Source organism: Triturus cristatus, chromosome 4_2 (assembly GCF_964204655.1).
Source record: "Triturus cristatus chromosome 4_2, aTriCri1.1, whole genome shotgun sequence".
Taxonomy (NCBI): Eukaryota; Metazoa; Chordata; class Amphibia; order Caudata; family Salamandridae; genus Triturus; species Triturus cristatus.
Window position 1 is genome coordinate 513,811,879 of NC_140586.1, and position 26,777 is coordinate 513,838,655.

General features: G+C 47.7%; 1 protein-coding gene across 2 annotated transcripts in view; it reads left to right on the forward strand.

The window, feature by feature from the left end:
* LOC146834646 (calcium-activated chloride channel regulator 1-like) overlaps positions 1–26,777 on the forward strand; it is a 1,200,823-nt gene that overhangs the window by 135,059 nt on the left and 1,038,987 nt on the right. For both annotated transcript variants that reach the window (XM_085602117.1, XM_085602118.1), the window contains exons 2-3: positions 13,349–13,489; positions 13,603–13,753. In XM_085602117.1, coding sequence (XP_085458243.1) covers positions 13,349–13,489; positions 13,603–13,753 — 292 coding nt within the window. The remainder of the gene's footprint in view (positions 1–13,348; positions 13,490–13,602; positions 13,754–26,777) is intronic.

The window sequence follows — 26,777 nt, forward strand, 5'->3', positions numbered from 1 at the left end:
TAATAGATATTTTAAGCAGGAGGTGTTGATGTAATTGTGTTGCTGGCACATAGAGAACAACGAGAAAATAACCGAATCATTTATAGGCTATGCATTTTTGATCAGATGGATGCAGTTTTCTTAATTTAACCTTGTTAAAAAGAACAGTTAGAATGCTGGCAGTGAGGTCTATGCGGGTGAGAACCGTATACATGCTTGGCCTTATAGCGAAAGCATTGATAGAAAAGATTCTTGCACTCATTGCTATTAAAATAATATGGCAACTTCGAATATGGACTAGGCTTCCCAAAACAAAGTAAAATATACTAAATATCAATGTATTACATATTTCCGTCACTGTCTAGATAATAATCTCTATATTTGATGCAACTGGTAGAACATCCCTATTCTAGGATTGTGGAAAGGGAGGAGGGGGGGTGTTAATGGGTCATAGTCAAATAAAACTGCGTCTCCTAGCCTTTCTCAAGTAAGCTGGCAGGTCCTTTTGCCCCCGCATTTATCACAGAAGGTACGAGTAGGGAATGCACAGTGTGTTGCTGCACATTGATGCCAGTTTTAAATCCTCACAGGCTGATCTTAGGCGCTTCATTTTTAGACGCCACCCGATCGTGTTTTTATTCACAATTACCTAACCTCGTTAATTGAGTATGGCATGCATTGCCTAAATGTTCCACTGCGCCTCCCTGCTTTATTCTATTCAGATCATTTTCGGGCACCTCCAGTTTAGACGCTACCTTAACCCGTTGTACAGTAACACAAGCGTCTACTGCCTCCGTGTGGTTGGTTAGTACTAAGGGTGGGCGACAATTTCCGTTCCCTCACAAATTGCGGACGTTTCGACATTTTCGGGTTCCGCGCGGAACGCGAAAATGTCGAATGTTCGCAATTTCCGCTAGCGGAACGGAAATTGTTGCCCACCCTTGCTGATGACAACATCTTGAAACAGCAGCACTCCTTGTCTTTTTTGGTGGCCCCTTCTGGTCTATGGGGTCACTGACCTCGCTCCGCACTCGGGCAATGGCCTGACCAAGACAGCAGTCTGGCAGTCTTTCCGGTGATGTTCCCTCTCTCAAGCATGCAGGACTGGTGTTCTAGGCTCCAGGGGAAGGTAGACTTGGATTTCCCTATGTCATGTCCCTTGACCCAGCTAGGAGACTGCAAGGCCTCATTCCCCAGTCCTGGTTACAAGCAGAAGTCTTGAAAAGCTTCTCTCCTCACACAGATCGACTGGCTGCTTGACAGTTGGCAATTTTGAGGTGGACCAAACTCCCATTCTAGTAACTCATTTTCAGACAACAAATTTGATTTAGGGTCTCAGTCTTCGAAGCTTGTTTTGTGGGTGTGCTTCGTTTTGAGGTGCCCATCACTCTGCCCTTTCTCTAGAAATCAGTCTGTCACTGCAGAAGAGACTCCAAATCTATTAGCCCCACAACACAGGCCAAGGGAGTACCTAGAAGTTCACACCTGGATGACAGCCACAGTGATATATGCATCAAAATGTTACCCCAGGTCTACTCTTTATGATTCTCGTATCAGCCCTATATCCTTCCTGAGATGTGCCTAGGCACCTTTCCAGTGACCGCTGCCTGAATCAAAGAGCACCCTTTAAAGTTTACTGAAAAGTCGGGTTCTTCTTCCTCCAGTGTTCTTCACAAGAATGCAGAAATCCACAAATCTGTCTATGTGGATTTCTCTATCTTCAATTGGTCCTCCAGTAAGCCCATGGTTTCCCAAAATGGAACTCAGAATCCTCCATTTACTGCACTATTCAAAGGCACACATACACATAGCACATACATTCAACCACACGTATGCTTCAAACCACCACATACTAACTTGATGTAGGTCAAGGGTGAGCTAAGCACACAGTAGCAGAGCTTTACATGAGTCAGCCTGTGGGCCGCACTCCAGTGACACAGGTAAAAAGGACTGTTTACTTCTTCTGATCACGTCACTGTATGCTGTCACCCAAGCGCTTGTGCTACTTAACTCCTGGTAAAAGCAGTAGCCTTTCACAACTATGAGGGTGGTGCTTTGGGCTCCCCTCCAGGTCCAACCAGAACCCTATCCATGGGGCGTGGCTTAGCGGCGAACCACAATGGCCGTGGGCTAGATCTCTCCGCAACAAACCCCCTTTCCCAACGTCGATCTGTAACGCATATCCGACTCCTGAGGTCGGAATCGGCGACCGGAGCTCCCGCCGATCTCGCGGATACCAAGATTGGGGCGATCGAGGACTGCAACCCGGAGAAACGGCCGTCAACACTTCTGGCCTGGGCTCCGGAGCAGGCCGGGGTCTGGAGTGCGCGGCGCGGCCCGCGCTGGTGCTGTCTCGGCAGCCGGAGCTCGGCGCTTCACCCCGGGGGGGCGCCTGCGGCCTGCATGGCCCGGCGACACCAACAGTTTTTCAACCCCGTGAGTGCCGGGGCCGCGAGGAAGGACCCGCTTCCGCCCCCCTCTCCACGGAGGTATGGTGGAGAAAGACAGTGGACAGCAGGGAGCTGGAGGCGGGCAGAAGAGGAGGCCAGTGAAATAGTGGAGCACCTACCTGGCGCAGAGAGGCTGGGCTCCGGGGTGTCAGCCACGCTCTGCATGGCTCTGGCTGGGGGCTGGGCCCCCGCCCCCCCCGGCGATGGGAGGTAAATGAGGTGCTGTGGCTCTCCCCCATAGCCACAGTGATGGTAATTGGCGAGAGGCAATAAGCATATCTATGGGATGCCCTCCACGGCTTGCCTTGTGCCAAATACACCTGCCACACTTCCCGGATTCGTGCTGCGGTGTAGGGATCAGCTGGGTGTGGCGCGTGGGTGCCAAAAAGCGGAGCAGCCCATAGCTACGAGACACCACTCTAAGCATACTTCGACGGGGCGCAGTACCAGGTGCAGGACAGCTCCCAGTTGCGCCTGGAGTTTGTGGAACCCCACCCCCCCCCCCCCCCCCCCCCCCGGGTGCCTGATCCCATCCACTCCCTGAGGCACCTTTGAGACCTGGGGGGATAGAGAATCCTAATCGCCAGTGACTGAGACACAGGAAACGCACTCCTGGTACCCGAGGTTACAGCTAACTGCGGCACCTCAGGGGCCATTGCCACAACGGTCACGATGTCGCCCACGCGGGGACCAAAGCAGATCCAGAACAACAAATTGGACAGATACGCATGCCCTAAGATGAGTCCGGCTGAACAGCCCCCACCCAAAGTGACGGCAGGGGCGGAACCAGCTGCAGACGCCCACTCTAAAAGATGTCATGGATGCAATCTGTGGGATCCGCACTTCTCTCGAGCAGAGGATGGACGCGATCTCCTCGGAGGTCATGCTAATCAGGGCAGACCTAGCCACGAAATTGAGGTGAAGGAACTGCAGGCGTTTCGGAAGATGGCTGAAGGAAAACTGGATGATTACGAAGGCCGCAGTAGACGAAACAACGTACGCATCCTAGGCGTACCGGAAAAAGCGGACGGACAAGCGACAGACCTATTCGTGGAAAACCTAATTACCAATCATCTCCAACCAAAAGGTCTATCCCATGTCTTTGTCGCGGAAAGAGCCCACCGGGTCCCGGGGGGACTTCCGAATCCGGGAGCCCCTCCTCGCCCTATACTGGCCAGACTATTGAACTATCGGGACAGGGACCTGATATTGCAGATGGCCAGGGTTGCTCCACCCGTCCGACTAGAGAACTCGGAAGTCAGCTTCTTCCCGGACTTCACGCAGGCTGTACAAAGGCAGCGCAGATCCTTTTTGGGGGTTAAAAAAAGACTGAGGGACAAGGGCCTTAAATATGCCATGTTGTTTCCGGCCCGCCTCCGAGTGGAGGCTGGGGGACGAACCAGATTCTTTGAGGCTCCTGAAGATGCTTCCCAATGGCTCGATGGACTGAAAGATTTAACGGCACACAGCACCCAGAGGGACTAGGAGGTACTGGGGCCTCAGCCCCTGCTGATTAATGTGTGGGTGATATCCCGGGGGGTGCCGGACTCGAGGTGGTTAGCTGGGAGGAGCGTGAGACACTGATCATAAGTTCTAGATCGACCGACTTAGGATGAACATTTCTCTTGCATCAAGGGGGGGGGGAGGAGAGTATATCCCCCTAGTTACTTCACTTAGTTCAAGTATGGGGCGACAGGCACTCTGCATAGTTGTGATCATGGGCAGTTTAGAGCCCGTGGTGCAGGGGAGCAGGGAGGGGGGAGTTGGGAGGGGGTTAGGTTTAGTTGGTTGGGTTTTGGGACTTGTCAAGGCATCACAAGATGACAAAGGAGGAACTCTGATAACACGTAAATACCCATGTGTACTCAATGGGATAGAGAGTTTAAGTTGTTGAGCTGGAACGTAAACGGTTTAGGGGACAAAGTAAAGAGAACCGTGGTACTACAACACATCAAAAGGCACGCCCCCGCAGTGGTACTGCTACAGGAGACACACTTGGTGGGGACCACATGTAAAGCTCTCAACAGGTGGGGATACAGCCTCGTAGCACACTCAGGCTTCACCTCGGGATCGAGGGGGGTGGGGATACTGCTCAGGAACTCCTTTCCCATGTCGATCAGGTCCACCTGGGTGGACACAGGGGGGAGATATGTGGGCATCACGGGGCAATGGGAGGGGAAGACACTGACTTTAATGTCGGTCTATGCCCCGCCAGGTCTTCAGGAACTCGCCTTTAAGGACCTGGGCGCCATATTATTAACAGTACCAGAGGGACTGCTCCTGGTGGGAGGGGATTTGAACGCTGTAGTTGATGGCACCAAAGATAGGAGTCCCCCAAGACTACTTCGTTCGTCTAACAGTTGGCTACCAGACTTTCTGGGGGCTATGGGGTTACAGGATCTATGGCGCTCGTTCCATCCCTCCACCAACCAATTCACTTATTATTCGGGAGCCCATGCTAGTCAGTCACGTATCGATTACTTGTTGGCCCCCTCAGACCACCTGGCACATATACGAGAGATCAGACACATGGCTAGGGGCATCTCCGATTATTCCCCCCTGTGGACACACATCGTGGTTGGGGATCGGAGGGTGGGGAGGATTTGTCCCATTAACCCATGGCACCTCCGGAACCCAGTGGTAAGGGGGGCACTACACTCTGCAATCAAATTATATTTTTTAGAAAACTCGGGCTCGGTGAGCTCTCAACACACACTATGGGAAGCGTTTAAGACAGTGGTCAGGCGCCAGGCCCTTTCCCAGATAGCGGGGGTGAGGAAGGAAAAGGTCAAGGAGGTGGAAGAACTAGAGGCGGAGATTCTCCGACTAGAGGAAGAACTCGCAGAAGGATCTAACGCAGATTTCCTACATGCCCTCCACCTCAAAAATTTTTTATAAAGGAACAATGGTCCCATTCAAGTAGAGTAACTTAAGATGCCACAATTAGTACAATGAAAAATTGGGTTTTATGTTTGAAGACAGTGCAAAAATTACCAGTAAATTACATTAAATAGTGTGGAAAAAATATAAAACAGTGAGTGAGTTGGTGGCAGGGTAATAGGAAATCAGCCGATTTCCGGTACCCAGGCAAGTGATTTAAAAGGTGACTTTTTGGTGCACGAAGGTAGTTATTAACAAAAAGTCAGTAAGACATTTCATACTCCGACATTTCAATTTGCAATACAATGGAGTTTAGAAATGGTTGTCGACGACGTTTCGATCCCTTAGCGAGTAGTGGGATCTCTTCAGGACAGGAGAATGACAAATATTTGCCTGGGGGGAAGCCTAGTAGGGAGGGGGAGAAGAAAAACAGTATGCAGAGTTAGGAAGGGAGGTCATTAAGCCAGTTAAGGAAGGCGTAGGGAGAGTGGAAAAAGGAGCGAATAGTAATATACAAGGAGAGGAGTGCCACAGAGGTGGTGGAGAGAAACTAATTGTCAAGGGAAAAGAAACTTACAGTGCAGGGAGCGGGAAGAGGAGATGATCCACACTAGGTGGTGTGTGAAGCACAATTCCGTCTCATACAACAATTACGAACGCTGGTGTTGAAGGTGAGGACTCGTGGAATGTTCAGAAGTCCGTGGAGGCGGGAAAGTTAACCTGCAGGGGAACCGGAGGGTAACCGAGGAGGTAGGGAAGTGCGTGAGCGCAAGCTGCAAGGAGTACTGAGTCGGGCTAGGGCTTACCAGAATTACAGTGAGCCACACGGAGGATTAAAATGGCCCGTCAGATGCGAGTCCACCCAATTCCTGGAAATGTAAACGGTTACGAGGTAGCCGGAGCGTCCGTTTTGGTGGTGTTAGGAAACAATGAAGCCTGCGGGGAGGAAGGGGGGGATAATGAGCAAGATGGGCGTGGGTGGGGGGATAAGTAACACAGGGGCGGGAAAATGAAAAAGGACTCACCGTGGGGCGGGAGCCCAGAAAATTACAACGAAGTAGTTGCGAGGTAGCCGATAGTTCCACGGCAGAAGCGTGTGGTAACGCGAATGACCTGCGGGGAGGAGGGAGGGAAAATGAGCACGGTGAGGGAATTATTTAAAAGGAACAAGGAAGGAGAAGAGCGGCGTGGACTAACCTGGGGAGCTTGCGAGGATCCGGGTAAGCGTGAAGGCTCAGGCTGTGTGAACGGGTGGAGAGCCTCAATGGGAAAGAGGTGAAAATAGAAATAGAAACGCCCAGTAATCGAAAGAGAAGACAGCTCGAGTAAGGGAAGGTGAAAGGAAGGTAAAGATGCCGAAAAAATGGCGGCTCGGGATGAGGGTCGAGGACCAGTATAGAAGAGGAAGAGAAAGGGGAATTGTTAGTATAGAGAGGGGGATAATTTCAATAAATTAGTTGTGAAATAATTAGTAATTGGGAACGGTGGGAAGAGGGGTACAAAGGCATGGAGACAACGGGGACATGCTCAGTTGTTGGTACATAAAAAATTACAGAAAACATTTCAACCAAATTACCCAGGGCGGAATATAAAATTTGAGGATATTAAGGGTTAGAGTAGATTAGACCAGTCCTCAAGTCGGTTCAGTCCTGAGTGATGGCTATCACAGCGAATTATCCATTTGAGTTCCTCTTTGTTGAGGACAGATGCAATGTTCATGTTCCTTGTGGACTGTGTGATAACGCTGATCACCTGCCATGTCATGTCGTCCTCGGTATGGTTGAGTTGTGTGAAATGTTCAACAAGAGGAGCGTTAGCCGTCTTGCAGCGGATTCTGCTTCTATGTTGACAAATGCGAATCCTGATTTTCTGCGTAGTTTGCCCCACATAGATCAAATTACAGGGACATGTTATGGCATATATAACATTATTAGTGTTACAATTAGAAAAATTATTCAAGGTGATGTTAATGTCACCATGCACGAAGGTTTTGGTGTCCAATGTGAGGCAGCAGACGCTACAGCTGGTACATTTGAAATGGCCCACCAGTCGTGGTAGATTACAGAAGGTTCTAAGGGTAGGATCCCTTTTGGGTTCTGGGAGTGCGGCCCTGACTAGATGGTCCTTAATGCTTTTGTTCTTTTTGAATGCAAAGAGGGGGCATTCTATATGGAGGTTGCCAGCATTAAGTGTTGGCCAGTGTCTCTTGATACATTTTTTCACTACGCTAGAGATGGGTGTGAAAGTGGTGACACAAACAAGTTTGTCGTTCTGTTTCTTATCCTTGGGGGTGAGTAGAGTTTCCCTCGGGCAGTACCAGGCTCTCTTGAGCGATCTCTTGACTAATTTTCGTGGGTAACCTCTGTCAGTCAATTTTTTGAGTAGTAGGTTAGCTTCAGAAAAATAGTCTTGTTTGAAGAAGCAGGATAAGAAACAGAACGACAAACTTGTTTGTGTCACCACTTTCACACCCATCTCTAGCGTAGTGAAAAAATGTATCAAGAGACACTGGCCAACACTTAATGCTGGCAACCTCCATATAGAATGCCCCCTCTTTGCATTCAAAAAGAACAAAAGCATTAAGGACCATCTAGTCAGGGCCGCACTCCCAGAACCCAAAAGGGATCCTACCCTTAGAACCTTCTGTAATCTACCACGACTGGTGGGCCATTTCAAATGTACCAGCTGTAGCGTCTGCTGCCTCACATTGGACACCAAAACCTTCGTGCATGGTAACATTAACATCACCTTGAATAATTTTTCTAATTGTAACACTAATAATGTTATATATGCCATAACATGTCCCTGTAATTTGATCTATGTGGGGCAAACTACGCAGAAAATCAGGATTCGCATTTGTCAACATAGAAGCAGAATCCGCTGCAAGACGGCTAACGCTCCTCTTGTTGAACATTTCACACAACTCAACCATACCGAGGACGACATGACATGGCAGGTGATCAGCGTTATCACACAGTCCACAAGGAACATGAACATTGCATCTGTCCTCAACAAAGAGGAACTCAAATGGATAATTCGCTGTGATAGCCATCACTCAGGACTGAACCGACTTGAGGACTGGTCTAATCTACCCTAACCCTTAATATCCTCAAATTTTATATTCAGCCCTGGGTAATTTGGTTGAAATGTTTTCTGTAATTTTTTATGTACCAACAACTGAGCATGCCCCCGTTGTCTCCATGCCTTTGTACCCCTCTTCCCACCCTTCCCAATTACTAATTATTTCACAACTAATTTATTGAAATTATCCCCCTCTCTTTACTAACAATTCCCCTTTCTCTTCCTCTTCTATACTGGTCCTCGACCCTCATCCCGAGCCGCCATTTTTTCAGCATCTTTACCTTCCTTTCACCTTCCCTTACTCTCCTGTGTCCCCATTTACATCTATCCATGGGCGGATATGACCATTCCATCATGGCTGCCATCATGGCCCACTCGAGCTGTCTTCTCTTTCGATTACTGGGCGTTTCTATTTCTATTTTCACCTCTTTCCCATTGAGGCTCTCCACCCGTTCACACAGCCTGAGCCTTCACGCCTACCCTGATCCTCGCAAGCTCCCCAGGTTAGTCCACGCCGCTCTTCTCCTTCCTTGTTCCTTTTAAATAATTCCCTCACCGTGCTCATTTTCCCTCCCTCCTCCCCGCAGGTCATTCGCGTTACCACACGCTTCTGCCGTGGAACTATCGGCTACCTCGCAACTACTTCGTTGTAATTTTCTGGGCTCCCGCCCCACGGTGAGTCCTTTTTCATTTTCCCGCCCCTGTGTTCCTTATCCCCCCACCCACGCCCACCCTGCTCATTATCCCCCCCTTCCTCCCCGCAGGCTTCATTGTTTCCTAACGCCACCAAAACGGACGCTCCGGCTCCCTCATAACCGTTTACATTTCCAGGAATTGGGCGGACTCGCATCTGACGGGCCATTTTAATCCTCCGTGTGGCTCACTGTAATTCTGGTAAGCCCTAGCCCGACTCAGTACTCCTTGCAGCTTGCGCTCACGCACTTCCCTACCTCCTTGGTTACCCTCCGGTTCCCCTGCAGGTTAACTTTCCCGCCTCCACGGACTTCTGAACATTCCACGAGTCCTCACCTTCAACACCAGCGTTCGTAATTGTTGTATGAGACGGGATTGTGCTTCACACACCACCTAGTGTGGATCATCTCCTCTTCCCGCTCCCTGCACTGTAAGTTTCTTTTCCCTTGACAATTAGTTTCTCTCCACCACCTCTGTGGCACTCCTCTCCTTGTATATTACTATTCGCTCCTTTTTCCACTCTCCCTACGCCTTCCTTAACTGGCTTAATGACCTCCCTTCCTAACTCTGCATACTGTTTTTCTTCTCCCCCTCCCTACTAGGCTTCCCCCCAGGCAAATATTTGTCATTCTCCTGTCCTGAAGAGATCCCACTACTCGCTAAGGGATCAAAACGTCGTCGACAACCATTTCTAAACTCCATTGTATTGCAAATTGAAATGTCGGAGTATGAAATGTCTTACTGACTTTTTGTTAATAACTACCTTCGTGCACCAAAAAGTCACCTTTTAAATCACTTGCCTGGGTACCGGAAATCGGCTGATTTCCTATTACCCTGCCACCAACTCACTCACTGTTTTATATTTTTTCCACACTATTTAATGTAATTTACTGGTAATTTTTGCACTGTCTTCAAACATAAAACCCAATTTTTCATTGTACTAATTGTGGCATCTTAAGTTACTCTACTTGAATGGGACCATTGTTCCTTTATAAAAATGCATACACCCTTGGTCCCTTCTGACTCCTAGGGTCTCCTTGTTCCTTATAATCCTCCACCTCAAAAAAGACAGTTACAAGGCCCTGGCGACAGACAGAGCCAAAACGCTGGGACGGGAAACTCTGGGAAGGATATATGATCAAGGGGATAAGGCTGGGAAGTTGATTGCTTGGCTAGACAGGCAAAAGCTAGCTAGCAGGCTTGTGCCAGAACTCACTGACGAAGTTGGCCATACAGTCACAGACCCCCAAGACATTGCTAATACATTCGCGGCCCACTTTGAACAGGTCTATTCCTCACAGACCCGATACACTCAACAGGACTCTCTGGATCTCCTACGAGACATCACCCTACCTAAACTTTCAGCAGCAGAATTCGATTTTTCGGAAGGGGCATTCACGACAGTTGAGCTGACGCAGGTGATTCAGGGGCTTCGGTCAGGGAAGGCCCCAGGGCCTAACGGTCTCCCGATAGAATTATACAAAATCGGAACGGACATCCTTGCCCCCCACCTGTGTAAAATGTTTGCGGAGAGTAAAGAACTCGGGGAGCTGCCTCGTGACCAGAGGATAGCTACATTAGTAATGATCCACAAAGAAGGCAAACCCCTTGCTACCTGTTCCTCCTACAGACCAATCTCCCTACTTAACGCCGAACCCAAAATGTTAGCTAAACTCCTAGTCAATAGGCTGATCAAAGTCATTAATAACTTGGTGCACCCTGACCAATCTGGCTTCATGCCCAAGCGTAATACAGTGTTGAATCTTCGCAGGATACACGGGGTGATTGGAAGAGTGACAACCATACAGGAAGAGGCGGTAATAGTGTCATTAGACGCGACCATGGCATTTGATATGTTGGAGTGGACATACTTATTTGCTGTCCTAGAGAAAATGGGTTTTGGGCCCCACTTCATTCAATGGGTCAGACTCCTCTACACGAAACCTCTAGCCCAGATAGTAGTAAATAACAAAAAGTCGGAGGTGTTTGGACTCAATAGAGGGACCAGACAGGGGTGTCCGCTCTTCCCCCTCCTTTTCGCTCTGGCCCTGGAACCCCTGGCATCCTGGGTACGCAGAGACCCGGTGATCCGTGGCTTCAAGTGGGCCGAAGCGCTAGAGGACCGCATCTCCCTCTATGCGGATGACATTTTATTGTTCTTAACGTCCCCTAAGGCCTCTCTCACGGCAGTGCTCGATATCTTCACCATATTCGGACGATACACAGGATACACCATTAACTGGGCCAAATCAGTGCTGTACGTCCTTAAGGGACCCCTTACGGGCCTGCCCAGGAACTGTCCTATACAGATCTCCCCACAGGGTTTCAGATACCTGGGTATGTTCATTACCCTTGATCCCGCTGCCAGATTCGAAAAGAACTTACTCCCTCCCCTACAGAGACTTAAGAGGGACTCGGAGAGATGGTTGACGCTCCCACTCTCAATGCTGGGAAGAGCATCGCTATTCAAAATGATGTCCATGCCCCGGTTCCTCTATGCCCTACAAAACTCGCTAGACTTGGTACCTACAAGCTATTTTAAAGAAATTGAAAGTCTACAGCGCCGCCTGCTCTGGAGCGGGAAGCCACAGATAGCACTCCCTAAACTAAACCTCCCATGGTACGACGGGGTCATCGCCCTCCCTGATCTTAGGAAATATTACTGGGCGGCCCACCTGGCAGCCATCAACCATTGCACCTACAGATAGATGGATGATCCGGGCTACGTGATGGATCAGAACTACCAACGTGCTCTATATTCAGACAGGGGAAGGGACCGCCTCACTGGGCCAACTAAACACTTGGTGGTGGTCTGGCAGGCTGCCAACAGAAGTGTGGGATGGAACCATAAGCTGACTCTGGCTACCCCTCTGTGGGACTCGGGCCAGCTGGGGTGCCTATGGACATCTAAAGGGTTCGATAAATGGGACCTAATAGGAATATCGAAAGTAGGCGACCTGTTGACAAAGGGCCAGATCAAATCATTCCCAGCCCTGCAGCAAGAATACGAACTTGCCCCCACAGAATATTTTAGATATTTACAGATACGCCACGCGCTGCAATCCGTTTTGCGAAATGGAGAGGTGCTCCCAGCCTCTTCTCCCCTTGAGGATAGACTCCTCGATGGATATTTACCATCGAAAGCCATTTCACTCACCTACAAAAAACTAGTAAACCATACTGGAGATCCGCTCTTGAAACTGCGGGAAAAGTGGGAAGGAGACGGGATAATCATAGATGACGATGATTGGTTAAGTGCAATAGCCTCCCCACGTGAAGTTGCGATAGCCGCCAGGCTAAGACTGGTGCAACTTAAAATACTACACCGAATCTATATCACGGGAACTAGCCTGGTACGGATGGGGAGAGCAGTGGAAGACCGGTGCTGGAGGGGATGCGGGAGTAAGGGCACATTCCTCCACATACTCTGGGAATGCACCTACATACAGAGATATTGGGAAAAGATTCATGAGGTGATGGGTGAGGTATTGCCGAACCCACTTCCACTGAAGGCCAAGAGATGTATCCTCAACGTATGGGAACCTACGGATCTTAACAACTCATGCATCGGTGGGGTTCATGGTAGCTAAAAGGAACATAGCACAGAGGTGGGGTGCGGAGCGAGCGCCAGAGGTGTCCGCATGGAAAAAGGATATGGACTGGTGCATGCACAGGGAAAAATATGTCTACGTAGCGAGGGGTTGCCCAAAAAAATGGTCCCGCATATGGTCAGATTGGAACGCACACCGGGGGTACATTTGTGCCCCACCACAACAACCAGCTCAAGATGAAACAATCTAGAAATGACATAGGTTACAGATTGATGTAAAACTTGTATCTCCGTAAGCCCAAATATAATGTGCAAAATAATGTGGCGGTACTGTGATTTGCTGTGCAATGTTGATCCCAATGGTTAATAAAAAGATTTAAAAAAAAAAAAGAACCCTATCCATGGGAAAGGCCTATATCATCCCACACATGCATGATCTGTGTTTGCCCATGACAACAAATATCAGTACCAGGGATCCAGACGTCGTTGCAGCTGGGGCACGCAGAGACTTTTCCATCCCAACAGTATGAAAATGGCTTGATGGAGATAAGAATGTATTTACTTGTATCTCAAACCAGAAAGTTTCCCTTTCTCTTCAGCCACTGATCATAAAGTCTTTCAGTTTCTCTATTGCGCATTCAGTACTTCTCTGTAAATTCAAATAACCAAAAGTGTTTCATATTAATTCATTTTCTTTTTTCTTTGCTTATGATAGGATATGATGACAGAAGCCTCTGCTTACTTGTTCAATGCAACTCAAAGAAGAGTCTATTTCAAGAGTGTAAAAATATTAATACCTTTGCCATGGGGGACAGATCCCAGTTACTTAAGAGCAAAGACAGAATCATTCGATAAGGTAAAGGTTCAATATTATTTTCTTCACAATATACTGCTTTCCATGTTTTGGTATATGTTCACCTGAACACTTTTGGGATGAGCTTTAATGAAATACCTTGTTATTTAAATCAGGCAGATGCCATTGTTGCTGATCCGTTTCTGAAATATGGTAATGACCCATATACCTTGCAGTATGGAGGATGCGGTGAACCTGGAAAATACATCCATTTTACTCCAAACTTTCTAACAGATGACTCTCTTCTCTCAGTGTATGGGCCACGAGGTAAATAAATTCTGCTTATTTTTGTGTAGTGGCACGTTAACTCCCTTGGCCTGAAATGTACCGTAATGTACTGCTCACGTACTCCTCTGTTGATCAATACACAGGACCTAATCTACTATATTTTGACGCACGGCAGAGCAGCAAAACTTCCTGCTGCGCAGCCACGCATCAAAATAAAAGGGCAGGAATGCGCTATATCTACAAGATCCGACGCATACCTGTCCTTCTCCCCTGCACCAGTGCACAAACTGAACCTGTGAGTCAATGCAAACACTTTTGGGCCATGGTGCAAGGGTGCCTGCATGGCAGGGATGATTGTTTATGTCCTGGAAGGGACACCTTCCTGCACAAAAACTGGGGTGACGTAGGATTCTGACGCATTCCCAGGATTACAACACTTTGTAAATCTGGCAATGTGTCAGGTTCCATGGATGTTGTGTGAGAACACCTTCAGCAACACCCATAGAACGCTCCAGTCATTCAGAGCTATGCGTGTAAGGGGCCCATATTTTCAAGGCCATGAAAAGACATGTAGGGTGACTTTGCATGGCCTTGTAAATAGGGGCAGGCACACTGCGCCACTAGTGCGCCTAAAAAAGTGATGCACGGGCGGCGCAATGGGCTTGTAAATGAGACCCACAGTCCTTAAGCAGCTTTTTGATTAATCATTTTTGGAGGGCTGGCTTCTACCACTTGTTGTCAGGTGCTCTGTTTCTGAATCCACTTTGCGTGTCTTTAAGTTAAACTTTTTTTTAACAGCTCCAAGTGACCACTGTCAATTTGGAACAATAAATATAACAAGCATTGGTGAATGCAATAGGTTTCTCCTCTGTGATTAATACAAAGCTGCTTTTTGTTGTAAGTTGTAGCTTGGACAGCAGTTGTGCAATACAAGTAATTGAAACTCCATTAAAGTGTAGGACTTATTTATTGAGGAAAGCAATATATTGTGTTGCTATTGGTGGTACCCTAAGGTGGGGAGATTAGGTGAAGGGAGGAAGACAAAGAAAAAAATAATGCAGCCGACAAGTATGCTTGAAATGGTTGCAGCTATGGTGAGATTAGGCTATAGGCGGAGGAAAAAACAAAGAAGTCTCCCGATTTTGCATCCATCGCAAAGCCACAAATACTGGGACACAGGACAGCACACACTTTTCGAATCCTACTGATAAACAATATTTTTCCTGCAATGACGTGTCTCACTCCCGCTGCTTCAGTGCTCTTTACCATTGCATATATTCAGACACAGTCGTGGCTGCCATTAATCGCGGGGAGGGGGTAAATTAAAAAATGTATAATAAAAAAAACTTACCTGTCCAACGGCCGGGCCGGGACCCACATTTTCACAGCTCTGGATCAGGCTCCTGCTCTCCTCTCCTGCCTCTGGCAGGAACAGAAATCAGGCAGCCTTCGTCCCCTCCCCTTAGCCAATCACTACGCTGCAATGGCAGCATTGTGATTGGTGGGGATGCCGCCCAGCCAGGAGCCTATGGGGAGGCCATTTTCTTCATGTAGGCTGCATTGCAGCCTGCATGGTGAAAGGGAAAAGTGCACATGACTGGTTTGGCCAGCCCCAGAGCGCCGACCAAACCACTCATGCTCACTCAGGAGTGGGCACACCACTCCTTCCCTGCCCAGTTCTGCACGTAGAGCAGCAGCAACCAAATACTACTGCTTTCTCGCAGTGCGAGAAGCAGAAACATAAAATGGTAGCTTTACCATTTTATGTTTCTGCTTCTCGTACTGCGAAAAAGCAGTGGAGTGACGCTCCTCTGCCCCAGTGGAGGAGCCAACCCTGTTCAGAGACACTAACAATCAGTAGCACAATTCAATGCGCTGGATCCACAGAAAAACAGTGTATGTCCTGCAACAGCGTTGCGAGCCAGAAACAAATAAAGGTTCCATCAGCTAGCAAGGAAACCTTTGTATATATTATAATCTGTTGACTGACACCCTGGATCTAGAAGAAAACACCGACAATGCTAATCGCTTTGCCTTTTTAACCCTTTCCGTGCTCATGACGGAACCACTCCGTCATGAGCCACGGGTGCGGTGTGCTCATGACGGAGTGGTTCCGTCATGCTGCGGCCGTTGGCGGCCGCTCCGCCCACGTGGCGCTAATTCCCCGCCTGTGCGGGCGATTAGCGCAGTGGGCGGAGTCGTGACGGAACCACTCCGTCATGAGCACAGCTCACCCGTGACTCGTGACGGAGTGGTTCCATCACGAGCACAGCACCACCGCAACTGCCCCCAAACCCCCCCAGCGTCGCGGCGGAATTCCTGCCGCGGCAAAGGGGTTAATGTTGAAAAGATATTTGCAAGCTTCAGTAATGCACAGAAGAGCAAGCAAATGACCAGCAGTACACAGAGTGCAGCTGAGCAAGGTTGCCCACCAATGGTTGCAATTGTTGTCGGTGGTTGGGAATGATACACCACGTGCCCCTTGGGCGCTGCCTCCCGAGTTGGTCCAGGCCTTGGCTGTGTTTCTGCGCAGTCCCTGAGCTGTAGTAGGTGCGCATGGAAGCTACGGGTGCTGACGAGCTTTGCTCTTACCGACAAAACCTACTCTGTGCATAGTCCAGGCAGGAATAACTGTAAGTCATCCTTGACAGCTCACGGAACAAGTAAAATAGCAAGCGTGATACAAAAAAAGATGGATGGCGCTATTTTGGAACGCATAAAGGAAATGCATTTTAATTGTGCGTTCCAAAGGAGCGCCAGCCATGTTAAGTGCTGATTTCGCTGCAGTCACTCTCTCACTGTATTGGGATACATATGGTACAAACTAGCAACAAAGCTACACAACACTGTATTAAGATGAGGTCAAAGGGAGGAGTGCAAGCAAGTGGACTAAGGAAGTGGATGCAGTAAAACACAAGGGTTATTACCTGATTAAGTCCATCTTCTGAAGGCTTACAAATGTATGAGACTGCTGGGAGAAGACGGTGGACCAGTTTAATTGGCTCAACTTGTACATGTCACAAATTTACATGATTTTGCAGATAGGCACTTTTTATATTCCGCGTGGTCTAACATTTTAATAAACAATGTCGCTTCAAATGTATTTCTGAAATGTTCCATGATAGAATAATATAATCATTTAATGTGTACATACTAATGTTAAAGATTTCTTCTGAACATGTAGTTCTTGTTCAAATCTATATGAATGTTTTAAGATGTAACACACAGTTATATGCAACTATGATTCTATTCCACATAACATTCATTTATATGTACTAATTATGAATGAGGGTGCACCTATATTCAAATGTCAAGTGTACTTTAACTGCTGTGCTAACTTAGCCTAACAAGAGTCCTTATGTTCCTGAGTTTCGATGTTTAAACTTTCACTTGAGAATTATTTTGCTTGCATGTTCTCTCCTCTGCAGGTGCAGATACAATGCTTCATTAGTTAGTGAAAAGGCATTGTTTATTTGTAGCAATAGTAAGGTATGGGAGAAAACCTTGGGCAAGAAGAAGATGTGGAGACAAGTACTCATGGCGGAAAAAGGATGCCCAAGGTTGATTGAATATACCCATTTGAAGGAGTGGGAGAGGAGCTGAATGTTGCCAATTTCTACCAAGAAGATGGAAATGTACTAGAGATGATGACGTTGGTTACCTTGAATACTGTGTGTGTTAATAGGTGTTGCATTAATAGATAGAGGCAGAGACCTTTAGGATTCCATGGGGTACAGACCTCTTTGCTATTCCTCTAACCATGTGTCTTCATGCTATATACATCTTTAGACTTGGAGTACTTTTACGAATTACTCCATTATGCTGACACCTGTTCATTGCTTCCCATAGCTTGATTATGGTTTCCCCAAATTTAGTATAGAGTAGGATAAGTTAAATGATTTCAGAAATATTAATTACTGGGCAGGAGGATTGAATTCTGCAATTTAATCTTCAGATTCTCTTTCTCATTTTCCACTGAGTTTTTGGTGTATTTTCTATTATTTAGGCTGAATTTCATCAGGAGATTTGGATTAGTTCTTGTGATCCTATATAGATAAGGCTCCATGACGTAATCACAGAATGAATGATTCATTAAAGCAGAATTCTCCCTTTCTCCAGTATTATATCTTTTATAGATTCACATGCTTGAATCTTCCCCTTCATCATGGTGGGAGTCCCACGGTAACAGTAGAAATAGCAGTACTGAATACATTACCATAGACCGCCATAGAAAAGAAAAGTCAATTCCTCAACCTTTCAACCTCCTTCGATAACATCCAAAGTCCAGCCAATCACAGCAGAGACCTTAGAGTAACCCTCTCCACAGAGTCACCACACCTCAGATTGCTTACCGCACGTAGTGTGTTAGAGAGTCTCTCTGAGCTCTGCTCCGTGACAATTTGAATCTTCATCGTTTGACCTCCAGCATCCAGCTACAGAGAAGTTACCTTAAATTTGTGTTTTTTTCTTCAAAATGCCAGAGCATAAAAAAGGGTTGTTCAGGCCCTGTAAGATTTGTGTGAAGTGTAGACTGTTTTCTGAGGACCCCCAGAAAGGTTGTCTCTATTGCCTCTACCCTGACCACAAACGCAGGAAATGCAAATATTGACAAATGTTTTCAGCCAAAACCCTTAAGGACAGAGAGGGTAGGCTGCTTCTTTGGCTACAGAAGAAGGAGGCCGCTTCAGACTCTGGTTCTAAATCTGAGGAAAGAGCTCAGTCTTCATCTAGGAAAAGAAAGGAAGGCAGGTCATCTTCTCATCATGGGGACCCAAAATGATCTAGGTCCCAGGAACAAGAGAAATCTGAGAAAAAACGCTGGAAAAAATCTCAGGCAGTGACCGCAAAACCTTCCTCAGCACCGGTTTCTGCTTCCTTGACTCCTGTGAGGGATCAGTCATCGCGACCATTGACGGCTTTGTCATTTAGAGCTATTGCCGCTGGTAAACCAGATGAGGTTTCTACACCATCTGCGGTCTCTTCGGCAACGGCCACAACGACGACGACGGTCAAAACATCTACGGGTCAGCAGTTAACTCTGACAACGGCGTCATCGTCGACGAGACCTTCACCGTCGACGAGAATTTCACTGTCGATGAGGATATCTCCGTCGACCACCACCTCGTCGACAGCGCTCACCACGATTCCGCCGACGATAGTGGTATCGACAATGGCAACACCGATGGTTCCGTCGACGGGGTCATCGACAGAAGGATGAATCAGCCTTCGGCATTCCAAACAATTGCAGGATTTTTCTAAAATTTCTCCATTACATCTATTGGACTTTCAGTCCTTCTCAGTTAAAAGTCAAATGTCAGGACTCTGATGATGAATGACATTGAGGACAATGACCTTTCCTCTTACTTAGCAGGGGATCATTCGTTTGCAGATAGTTCTTCTGCACAGCAGCCTGAATCCTTTCAGACGTTATCCTTATGATGACAAAGAAGAACCTCATTATTTTAGGGCACCATCTGTGAATGTTCCTGTTTCCTTGGTGATGGACTTATGATCAATGATTATTACCTGTGTTTTTGAGAGGTGAATGCTCCTCAATGTCCTTCACCTCCTCAGCAGACCCCTGTTGATCTAGCAGGACAAAGTACACCCAAATCCACCAGGGAAAAATTGATACCTCCTCCAATTGTCATCACAGAGGATATTCAGGATGTGGATCAACAATAGGTAGAGGAATGAGAAATCGATACTGATGTGGATACGCAGGATGAATGGTAGGATTCTATAGCTTCCATTCCACCATCTCCTTTCCCACCTCCTGGGGATTCTCCACCTGCTGACATAGGTGGTTTTCATGACCTAACGGAGCGTGCGTGCCTATGCCGACAAACAGACTGAATGTTTTTGTATGACTTCAAACCAGGCACTCAGCACTCAATCAGAGCTATTCCCATAGTGGATTATTTGTGGCAGGAAAGTCTTATGCCGATGAAGACACCAGCTTATATTTCAGTGGTATTACCAAAACTGGATAAAAATTACAAGGCACCTGACAACTCGCCCACATACTTAATTGGCCATCCTAGGCCGGACTCTGTAATTATGCAGGCTGCTCAGAGAAGGGCCAAAAATCCTGCCTCCCAGTGTTCCACTCCCCCTGATAAGGAAGGTCACCGTCTTGATAACATTGGAAAGAGGTTTTCCGCTCTGGGGGCTACCTCAATTAGAGCTTCCAATGCCATGGCCATCTTGGGAAGATATGACCGGCAGATGTGGTCGGACATTTCCTCATTGTTGGCACATCTTCCAGAGGATAAGAGGAAGAAAGCAAAAGATATTATCCAAAGGGGAAAGAGCGTCTGCTGAACTTATAGAGATTGCTATGGATGTTTCTTCTACTGCCTTTCGTCAAATGGCAGGGGCAGCGGTGCTGCAACGTCAGGGTTGGCTAAAGGCGACCACCTTCCATCCTGAGATACAAGCTAAGGTTTTAGATATGCCTTTCGATGGAGAGTGTTTGTTCGGCAAGCACATAGATGAAGCTCTGCAATTGATAAAAGTAGACATGGATACAGCTAAATCTCTAGTTATGCTTCAGCAACGCCGCTTTCAGTCCTTTTGAGGCAGAGTTTGAGGGCAATATACATCTAGACTGAAATTCTAACAGCGGTTCCAGCATTATTCACAGAACTCTTACCAACCGTACAATCAATTCTTCAGGTCCAACAGTCTGCAGTCATATTCACGGCCTACAGGACGTAAGAGGCAGCAATCTTATGGAAGATCACAAGATGCAAACGGAAGACAATTAGTTTTTCCAGGTCCCTGCCCCTGCCACTGCAGTCCCAAAGCAATTCGGTTCAACCTCTTCAAAATTCTTACAGGACTGGACGTCCATCTCATCAGACAAATGGTTGTTGGATATCTTTCAGCATGGTCACACCCTAGAATTCATTCAGAATCCTCCGATTACCCCACCTCGGAAGGTACCGCTTCGTCATCTACCAGATCTCAAGAAGGAAATAAAATCACTCCTTTCCAAACATGCCATATAGAAGGTACCCTTCAATCAGCGCAATCAGGGGTTTCATTACCATTTCTTCATTATTGAAATGAAAACAGGAAAATGGAGGCAGATCATGGACCTCTGATTGCTGAGCAAGTTAATCAAAAATCAGTCCTTTAGGATGCTCTCTCTACAGGAAATCCTTCTTCCCATGGAAAAGGGGGATTATCTATCTTCCCTCGATATTCGCGATGCTTATTTCCACATTCTCATTCACCCCAAGCATCGAAAGTTTCTCAGGTTTGAGGTAGCAGGGTGCCATTACCAATTCAGAGTTCTTCCCTTTGGTCTAAAATTGGCTCCCAGGGTGTCCACCAAATGCATGGCCCCGATAGCGGCTTTTCTAAGGTGTTCAGGTCACCAGGTGTTTCCCTACCTTTCCCACTCCTGAAAAAGTCTTACGTCTGCAACAGATAACACGGCTTCTCTCATCAAAAAAGACTGATTCTGTGGAAAAATACAAATCTATGCTGGAGATGATGTCCCCATGCATCCAGCTGGTCCCAATTGCTGCCTCCTCATGCGACTGCTGCAGGATCAGCTGAATGGGCAATGGGTTCGATCCAGAGGGTCGTTCAATGACATTATTCAGATCTCGAGTGTCATGAAGACTGCGATGTCTTGGTGGAAGATCGGGAAAAACCTTTACGAAAGGCCTATCCTTCATTCACGCTGCTCCTCAGTTTGTGATGACTTTGGACTCATCTATGGAGGGATGGGGGCTCACCTCCAGGAATTACAAGTTCACGGCAAGTGGTTGAAACAGGAATTGAAATGCCACATAAATCTTCTAGAGCTCAGGACGGTGTTCTTAGGCCTAAAAAGCTTTCTTGCCTCGGATCCGGAGATCTTCAGTTCTTGTCCACCATGTTCTATCTCCAGAATCAAGGCGGCACAAGATCTCAAGCACTTTCCCTCCAAGCTCAACAGATTTCGGAGTGGCTTCTTGTCAACCACATCTCCTTATGAGTGGAACACGTGCCAGGAGTCCACAACCAGTGGGCCGACTCTCTCAGCAGGGTGTCCAAACAATGCCACAAATGGGAGCTGAATGACCAGCAGTTGCAGGTGGTCTTCCAATCCTGGGGCTTCCCAACATTAGATCTGTTCACCATGTACCTCAACAAAAAGTGCACCATTTATGCAAGCAGAATCCCTCAGCAGGAGTTGTGGGGTGACGCTTTCCTGTTCTCATGGACAGGGAAATTTGCCTACGCCTTCCCTCCATTTCCCCTTATTCCTCGAGTCCTTCAAAAAATGAAGCGGGAGCCGTGCCGGCTCATTCTCATTACCCCGGATGGGCAAGGCAATTCTGGTACACGAATATGCATCGCCTATCAGAGTGCTCTCCGATTCTCTTTCTTCCAAGGGAGGACCTTCTCTACATGGACAAGGCCCAAGTGATCCACCCTCAAATTAGCTCTCTTCAATTGACGGCTTGGCTCCTCACTTCGCTGAATTTGGGAACTTAAGCATACCCAGGTAACAGCACGCGGTGAGGCCACCCTCGTTCATAAAAACACACAAGATGATGGACGGAATGTTGCACATTGGCAAAACATTCACCCCCAGTCACAGATCTGGGTTTAATCCATCGTTATTTTGCTCACCACACCACCCCAGTTCAGACATGGCCATATGCAAATCAGTCTTGACCCTGTGCCTCATGGGAACAGTCCAGCCCGAACTGCCAAGCCCTTTCTTCCCTGGACCGGAATCAAGCATCCTAGGACCGGTTTCGGGGTTTCACCCCTCTTCAGCCAGGATAGCTTGACTCCAGTGGTGAAGTGAGCACGGGACCCACGTCTGGTCACCCCGAGTGGGACGGGTATGCTCAGACGTGAGTCCGGTGCTCTCCATGCCACTGGAATCAAGCTACCCTGGCTGAAGAGGGGTGAAACCCCGAAACTGGTCCTAGGATGCTTGTTTCCAGTTCAGGGAGGACCTGGCCTAGCAGTTCGGGCTGGACTGTTCACATGGGGCACAGGGTCAAGACTGATTTGCATATGGCTGGGTCCAAACTGGAATGGCATGGTGAGCAAAAAAACGATGGATTTAGGCCCAGATCTCTGTACTGGGGTGAATGTATGACATTGTTCTGCATTCTGTCCATCAACAGTTCTTTTTGCATTTGTCACCCCGAGTGGGACGGGTATGCTCAGACGTGAGTCCCGTGCTCTCCATGCCACTGGAATCAAGCTATCCTGGCTGAAGAGGGGTGAAACCCCGAAACCGGTCCTAGGATGCTTGTTTCCACTTCAGGGAGGACCTGGCCTGGCAGTTCGGGCTGGACTGTTCCCATGGGGCACAGGGTCAAGACTGATTTGCATATGGCTGGGTCCAAACTGGAATGGCATGGTGAGCACACAAACGATGGATTTAGGCCCAGATCTCTGTACTGGGGTGAATGTATGACATTGTTCTGCATTCTGTCCATCAACAGTTCTTTTTGCATTTGTCACCCCGAGTGGGACGAGTATGCTCAGAAGTGAGTCCCGTGCTCTCCATGCCACTGGAATCAAGCTATCCTGGCTGAAGAGGGGTGAAACCCCGAAACTGGTCCTAGGAAGCTTGTTTCCAGTTCAGGGAGGACCTGGCCTTCCAGTTCGGGCTGGACTGTTCCCATGGGGCACAGGGTCAAGACTGATTTGCATATGGCTGGGTCAAAACTGGAATGGCATGGTGAGCAAAAAAACGATGGATATAGGCCCAGATCTCTGTACTGGGGTGAATGTATGACATTGTTCTGCATTCTGTCCATCAACATTTCTTTTTGCATTTGTCACCCTCGTTCATAAACAAAAATTCAAGCTGCTCGCTTTATTTTTGCACCGTCTGCTTTTTAACTTCTGTTTTAAACTTGGATAAATCTTGTATTTTGTATAGACTGCTTACTTGGGGGATAGTGCGGGTTACTGTCTGTTTATGGCGGTCCCCGGTCCGTCACGGCTAACAGTGCCGATTGAATGGAGGGACAGACGCGACTCCGCCCACTTTCTTCCCTCACTTCCTGCCACTGGGTATTTGAGAAAGATGGGTTGCCGGCTGCGCAGTGGACGCGCGCAGCGGGCGCGCCTGGGGCGTGCTAAAGGCAAGCCCATCTGTGACCGGACCACGACCGGCGCCGGCAATACTGCCGGCAGTAGGAGCGGTGAGCCCTTTTGTTGGTCGCGGGACGAGCTGTTGGGCCTCCGAGGCCCTATCTGCGCTAAACCACACCAGATTGACTTAGCTGTTTACCCACTACCACATAGCTGCTGTTCATGCAACCTGATTTTGAATCGGGTTAAGGCCCCCAATACGAGACAGATACGGCCCTGGGGCTTGATGAAAAAGTGCAAGGTTAAAATTAAGGCTTGCCTAATTAATTGCAGATCTCTGGCCAAGCATGCAACGGATGTATGGTCAATCTTAATTGATGGTATCTGGGATATTATGTTTCTTACAGAAACCTGGCTTAACATGGATACGGTGACAACAATCACACTAGCTATACCACCTGGCTTCAAAATGTTCCATGCCAATCGAGAATGCGGGAAAAGGGGGGGCGGGGTGGCCATCATTCTTAGAGATTCGTGGGAGCTGGTGTCCTCTGACCTGCTGTCTGTGCAGGGCATTGAAGGTCTTCATTTTTTTATACAATTTAACCCCTCATTCGCCCTTGCGGGCAACCTCATCTATAGCCCCCCGACTGTGCAACAATTGCTCTTCAGAATATATGCAGTCTCATTGTTCAAAAATCGGTAATGTATACCAATTTTATGGTTCTAGGAGATTTTAATCTACATGTGAACGATTCAAACTGTTCACAAGCAGCGCAACTGATCTCGTCCTTAGCAGGTGCTAATCTCATACAACTGGTGTCCTCCCCGACGCATATAGCGGGGCACACCTTAGATTTGGTTTTCTCCAACCTCTCTGCTATCGATATAGAGACTACGGCCCCTCTAATTTGGTCACATCATTATCTGATCCCTTTTGTGATTACTTTGCCCAACCGGGGGCAAGCTAAGGGAACTCGCTTTATTCAAAAGAGAAATTGGAAAAACCTGAACGAAGCAGTATTAAGCACTGTTTTGCAGGACACTCATCCCTGCTTATCCTTTGACCCCAATGCAGACGCAGCCTCTATACATCAATGGATTGCTACTGCAGTAGATTCAGTTGCGCCGGTCAGAGTAGGGAAATCTACTAGATTGTGCCCCACTGCTCCCTGGTTTTCTAATACCCTCAAAGAAACAAAAAGTAGGTGCAAAAGATTGGAACAACCGTGGAGATTGAGTTACAGTGACTTAGCCAAGGCATCTTATAAAAAAGCATTAAAAGATTTTCATAAAGATATAAAAACAGCTAGGAGGGACTATATCGTTGCTCGCAGTCAGAACGCAGACCATTCCTGTAGTGAGGTTTTTAAAGTAGTCCAATCCTTTTTGAAACCCAAGGCGTTAGAGACTGAAGTGATACCATCCCTAGCCTTGTGTGAGACTACAAGGTGTGGGCTTTGGGGGGAAGGTTCTGACCTGGTTGACATCCTATCTCAGAGGGTTGCCCTTAAGCCATATGACTCCAATCCAAAACAGCTCTGGTGCGGCGTCCCTCAGGGCTCAGCCCTGAGCCCTCTACTCTTTAACCTCTACCTAGCCCCGTTATTCTCTCTGATTGCCAACTGGGGAGTGAAAGCGATTTCCTACGCTGACGACACCTAGCTGGTTTTCTCATTTAAGGAGCAGACAGTAGAGGCTTTAAAGAATTTTAAAGGTTGCTTGCACAACATAGCTTTATGGATGAATTCGAATAAATTAAAGCTTAAAGCTGGGAAGACAGAAGTTCTGTTTTTCGGGCAGGGCTCAGTCCCTGATGCAGATTAATGGTGGCCGTCAGAAATGGGCTCACCACCTTCCCCCGCCAAATGCATTCGAAATTTGGGGGTGAGATGGCAGACTCTTTCTTTCCTAGCCCAAATACAGCAGGACTCTGCAATCTGTTTTAGTAAATTAAAAAATCTACGGAAAAAGTTGCACTTTTTACTGGAAGACTGCCGCAAATCAGTAGTTCATGCCACAGTTACATCTAGACTAGACTACGCCAATGGCCTGTATCTTGGCCTTCCCAAATATGCCATTCACCGCCTTCAGATGATACAGAATGCGGCTGCGAGACTGCGAGACTGGTTTGTCGCATACCATTTCGACATCATGTCTCTCCGCACCTTCAGAAGCTCCACTGGCTGCCAGTGGAGAAAAGAATCATATTCAAGGCCATGACTTTGGCCTATCGGGCTCTGCACGGAAAATGCCCGAGATATTTGAAAGATAGACTGTGTCTCTATAAGCAAAATCGTGCGCTGCGATCTAATTCCCATAAATTGCTGCGCTCTTCACGCTTTGTGAAATCGCGCATGGGCGGCAGAACATTCATGGTCAGAACGGCCGCACTGTGGAATGCCCTGCCAGGTCATGTACGGCAGGCGAATTCAGAATCGTGTTTTCGCAAGGCTTTGAAGTCGTGGCTCTTTAGGACAGATCAATAAAGCATGGTTGCTCTCTACCCTCGCTGACGTTATGGTTACCTGATGTTCTAGTGCCATGACACCCCTGCTTAGGGTAGCTGGCGCGCTTTATAAGCTTCTGTATTATTATTATTAATATTATTATACCCGAAGACTGCAAGGCAATATTGCAAACCTTTCGAGCTCCTTCCACGCTCATGTGCTACTCTGCAAAAGGGAAGAGATTTGGTGCATGGTTATTGCTCATTCGTTGCATCTACTTTCGACTTCTCTGGAGCAAGTACTGCCCTATCTCTTGCTCCTAGCCAAAGCGGGGCTCTCGCATTCTTCCATAAAAGTCCTCCTTGCTTCAATTTCAAGATATAGGAGACATCTGGATCAATCTTCGTTGTGGTCCCAAAAACTCATTAAAGAATTTATGAAGGGCCTCTTTAGGACCTATCCACCGGTTGAAACTCCACCAGTTTTGTGGCAACTAAACACAGCTCTATCGCAGTTGATGCGATCTCTGTTTGAACCAGTGCACAACT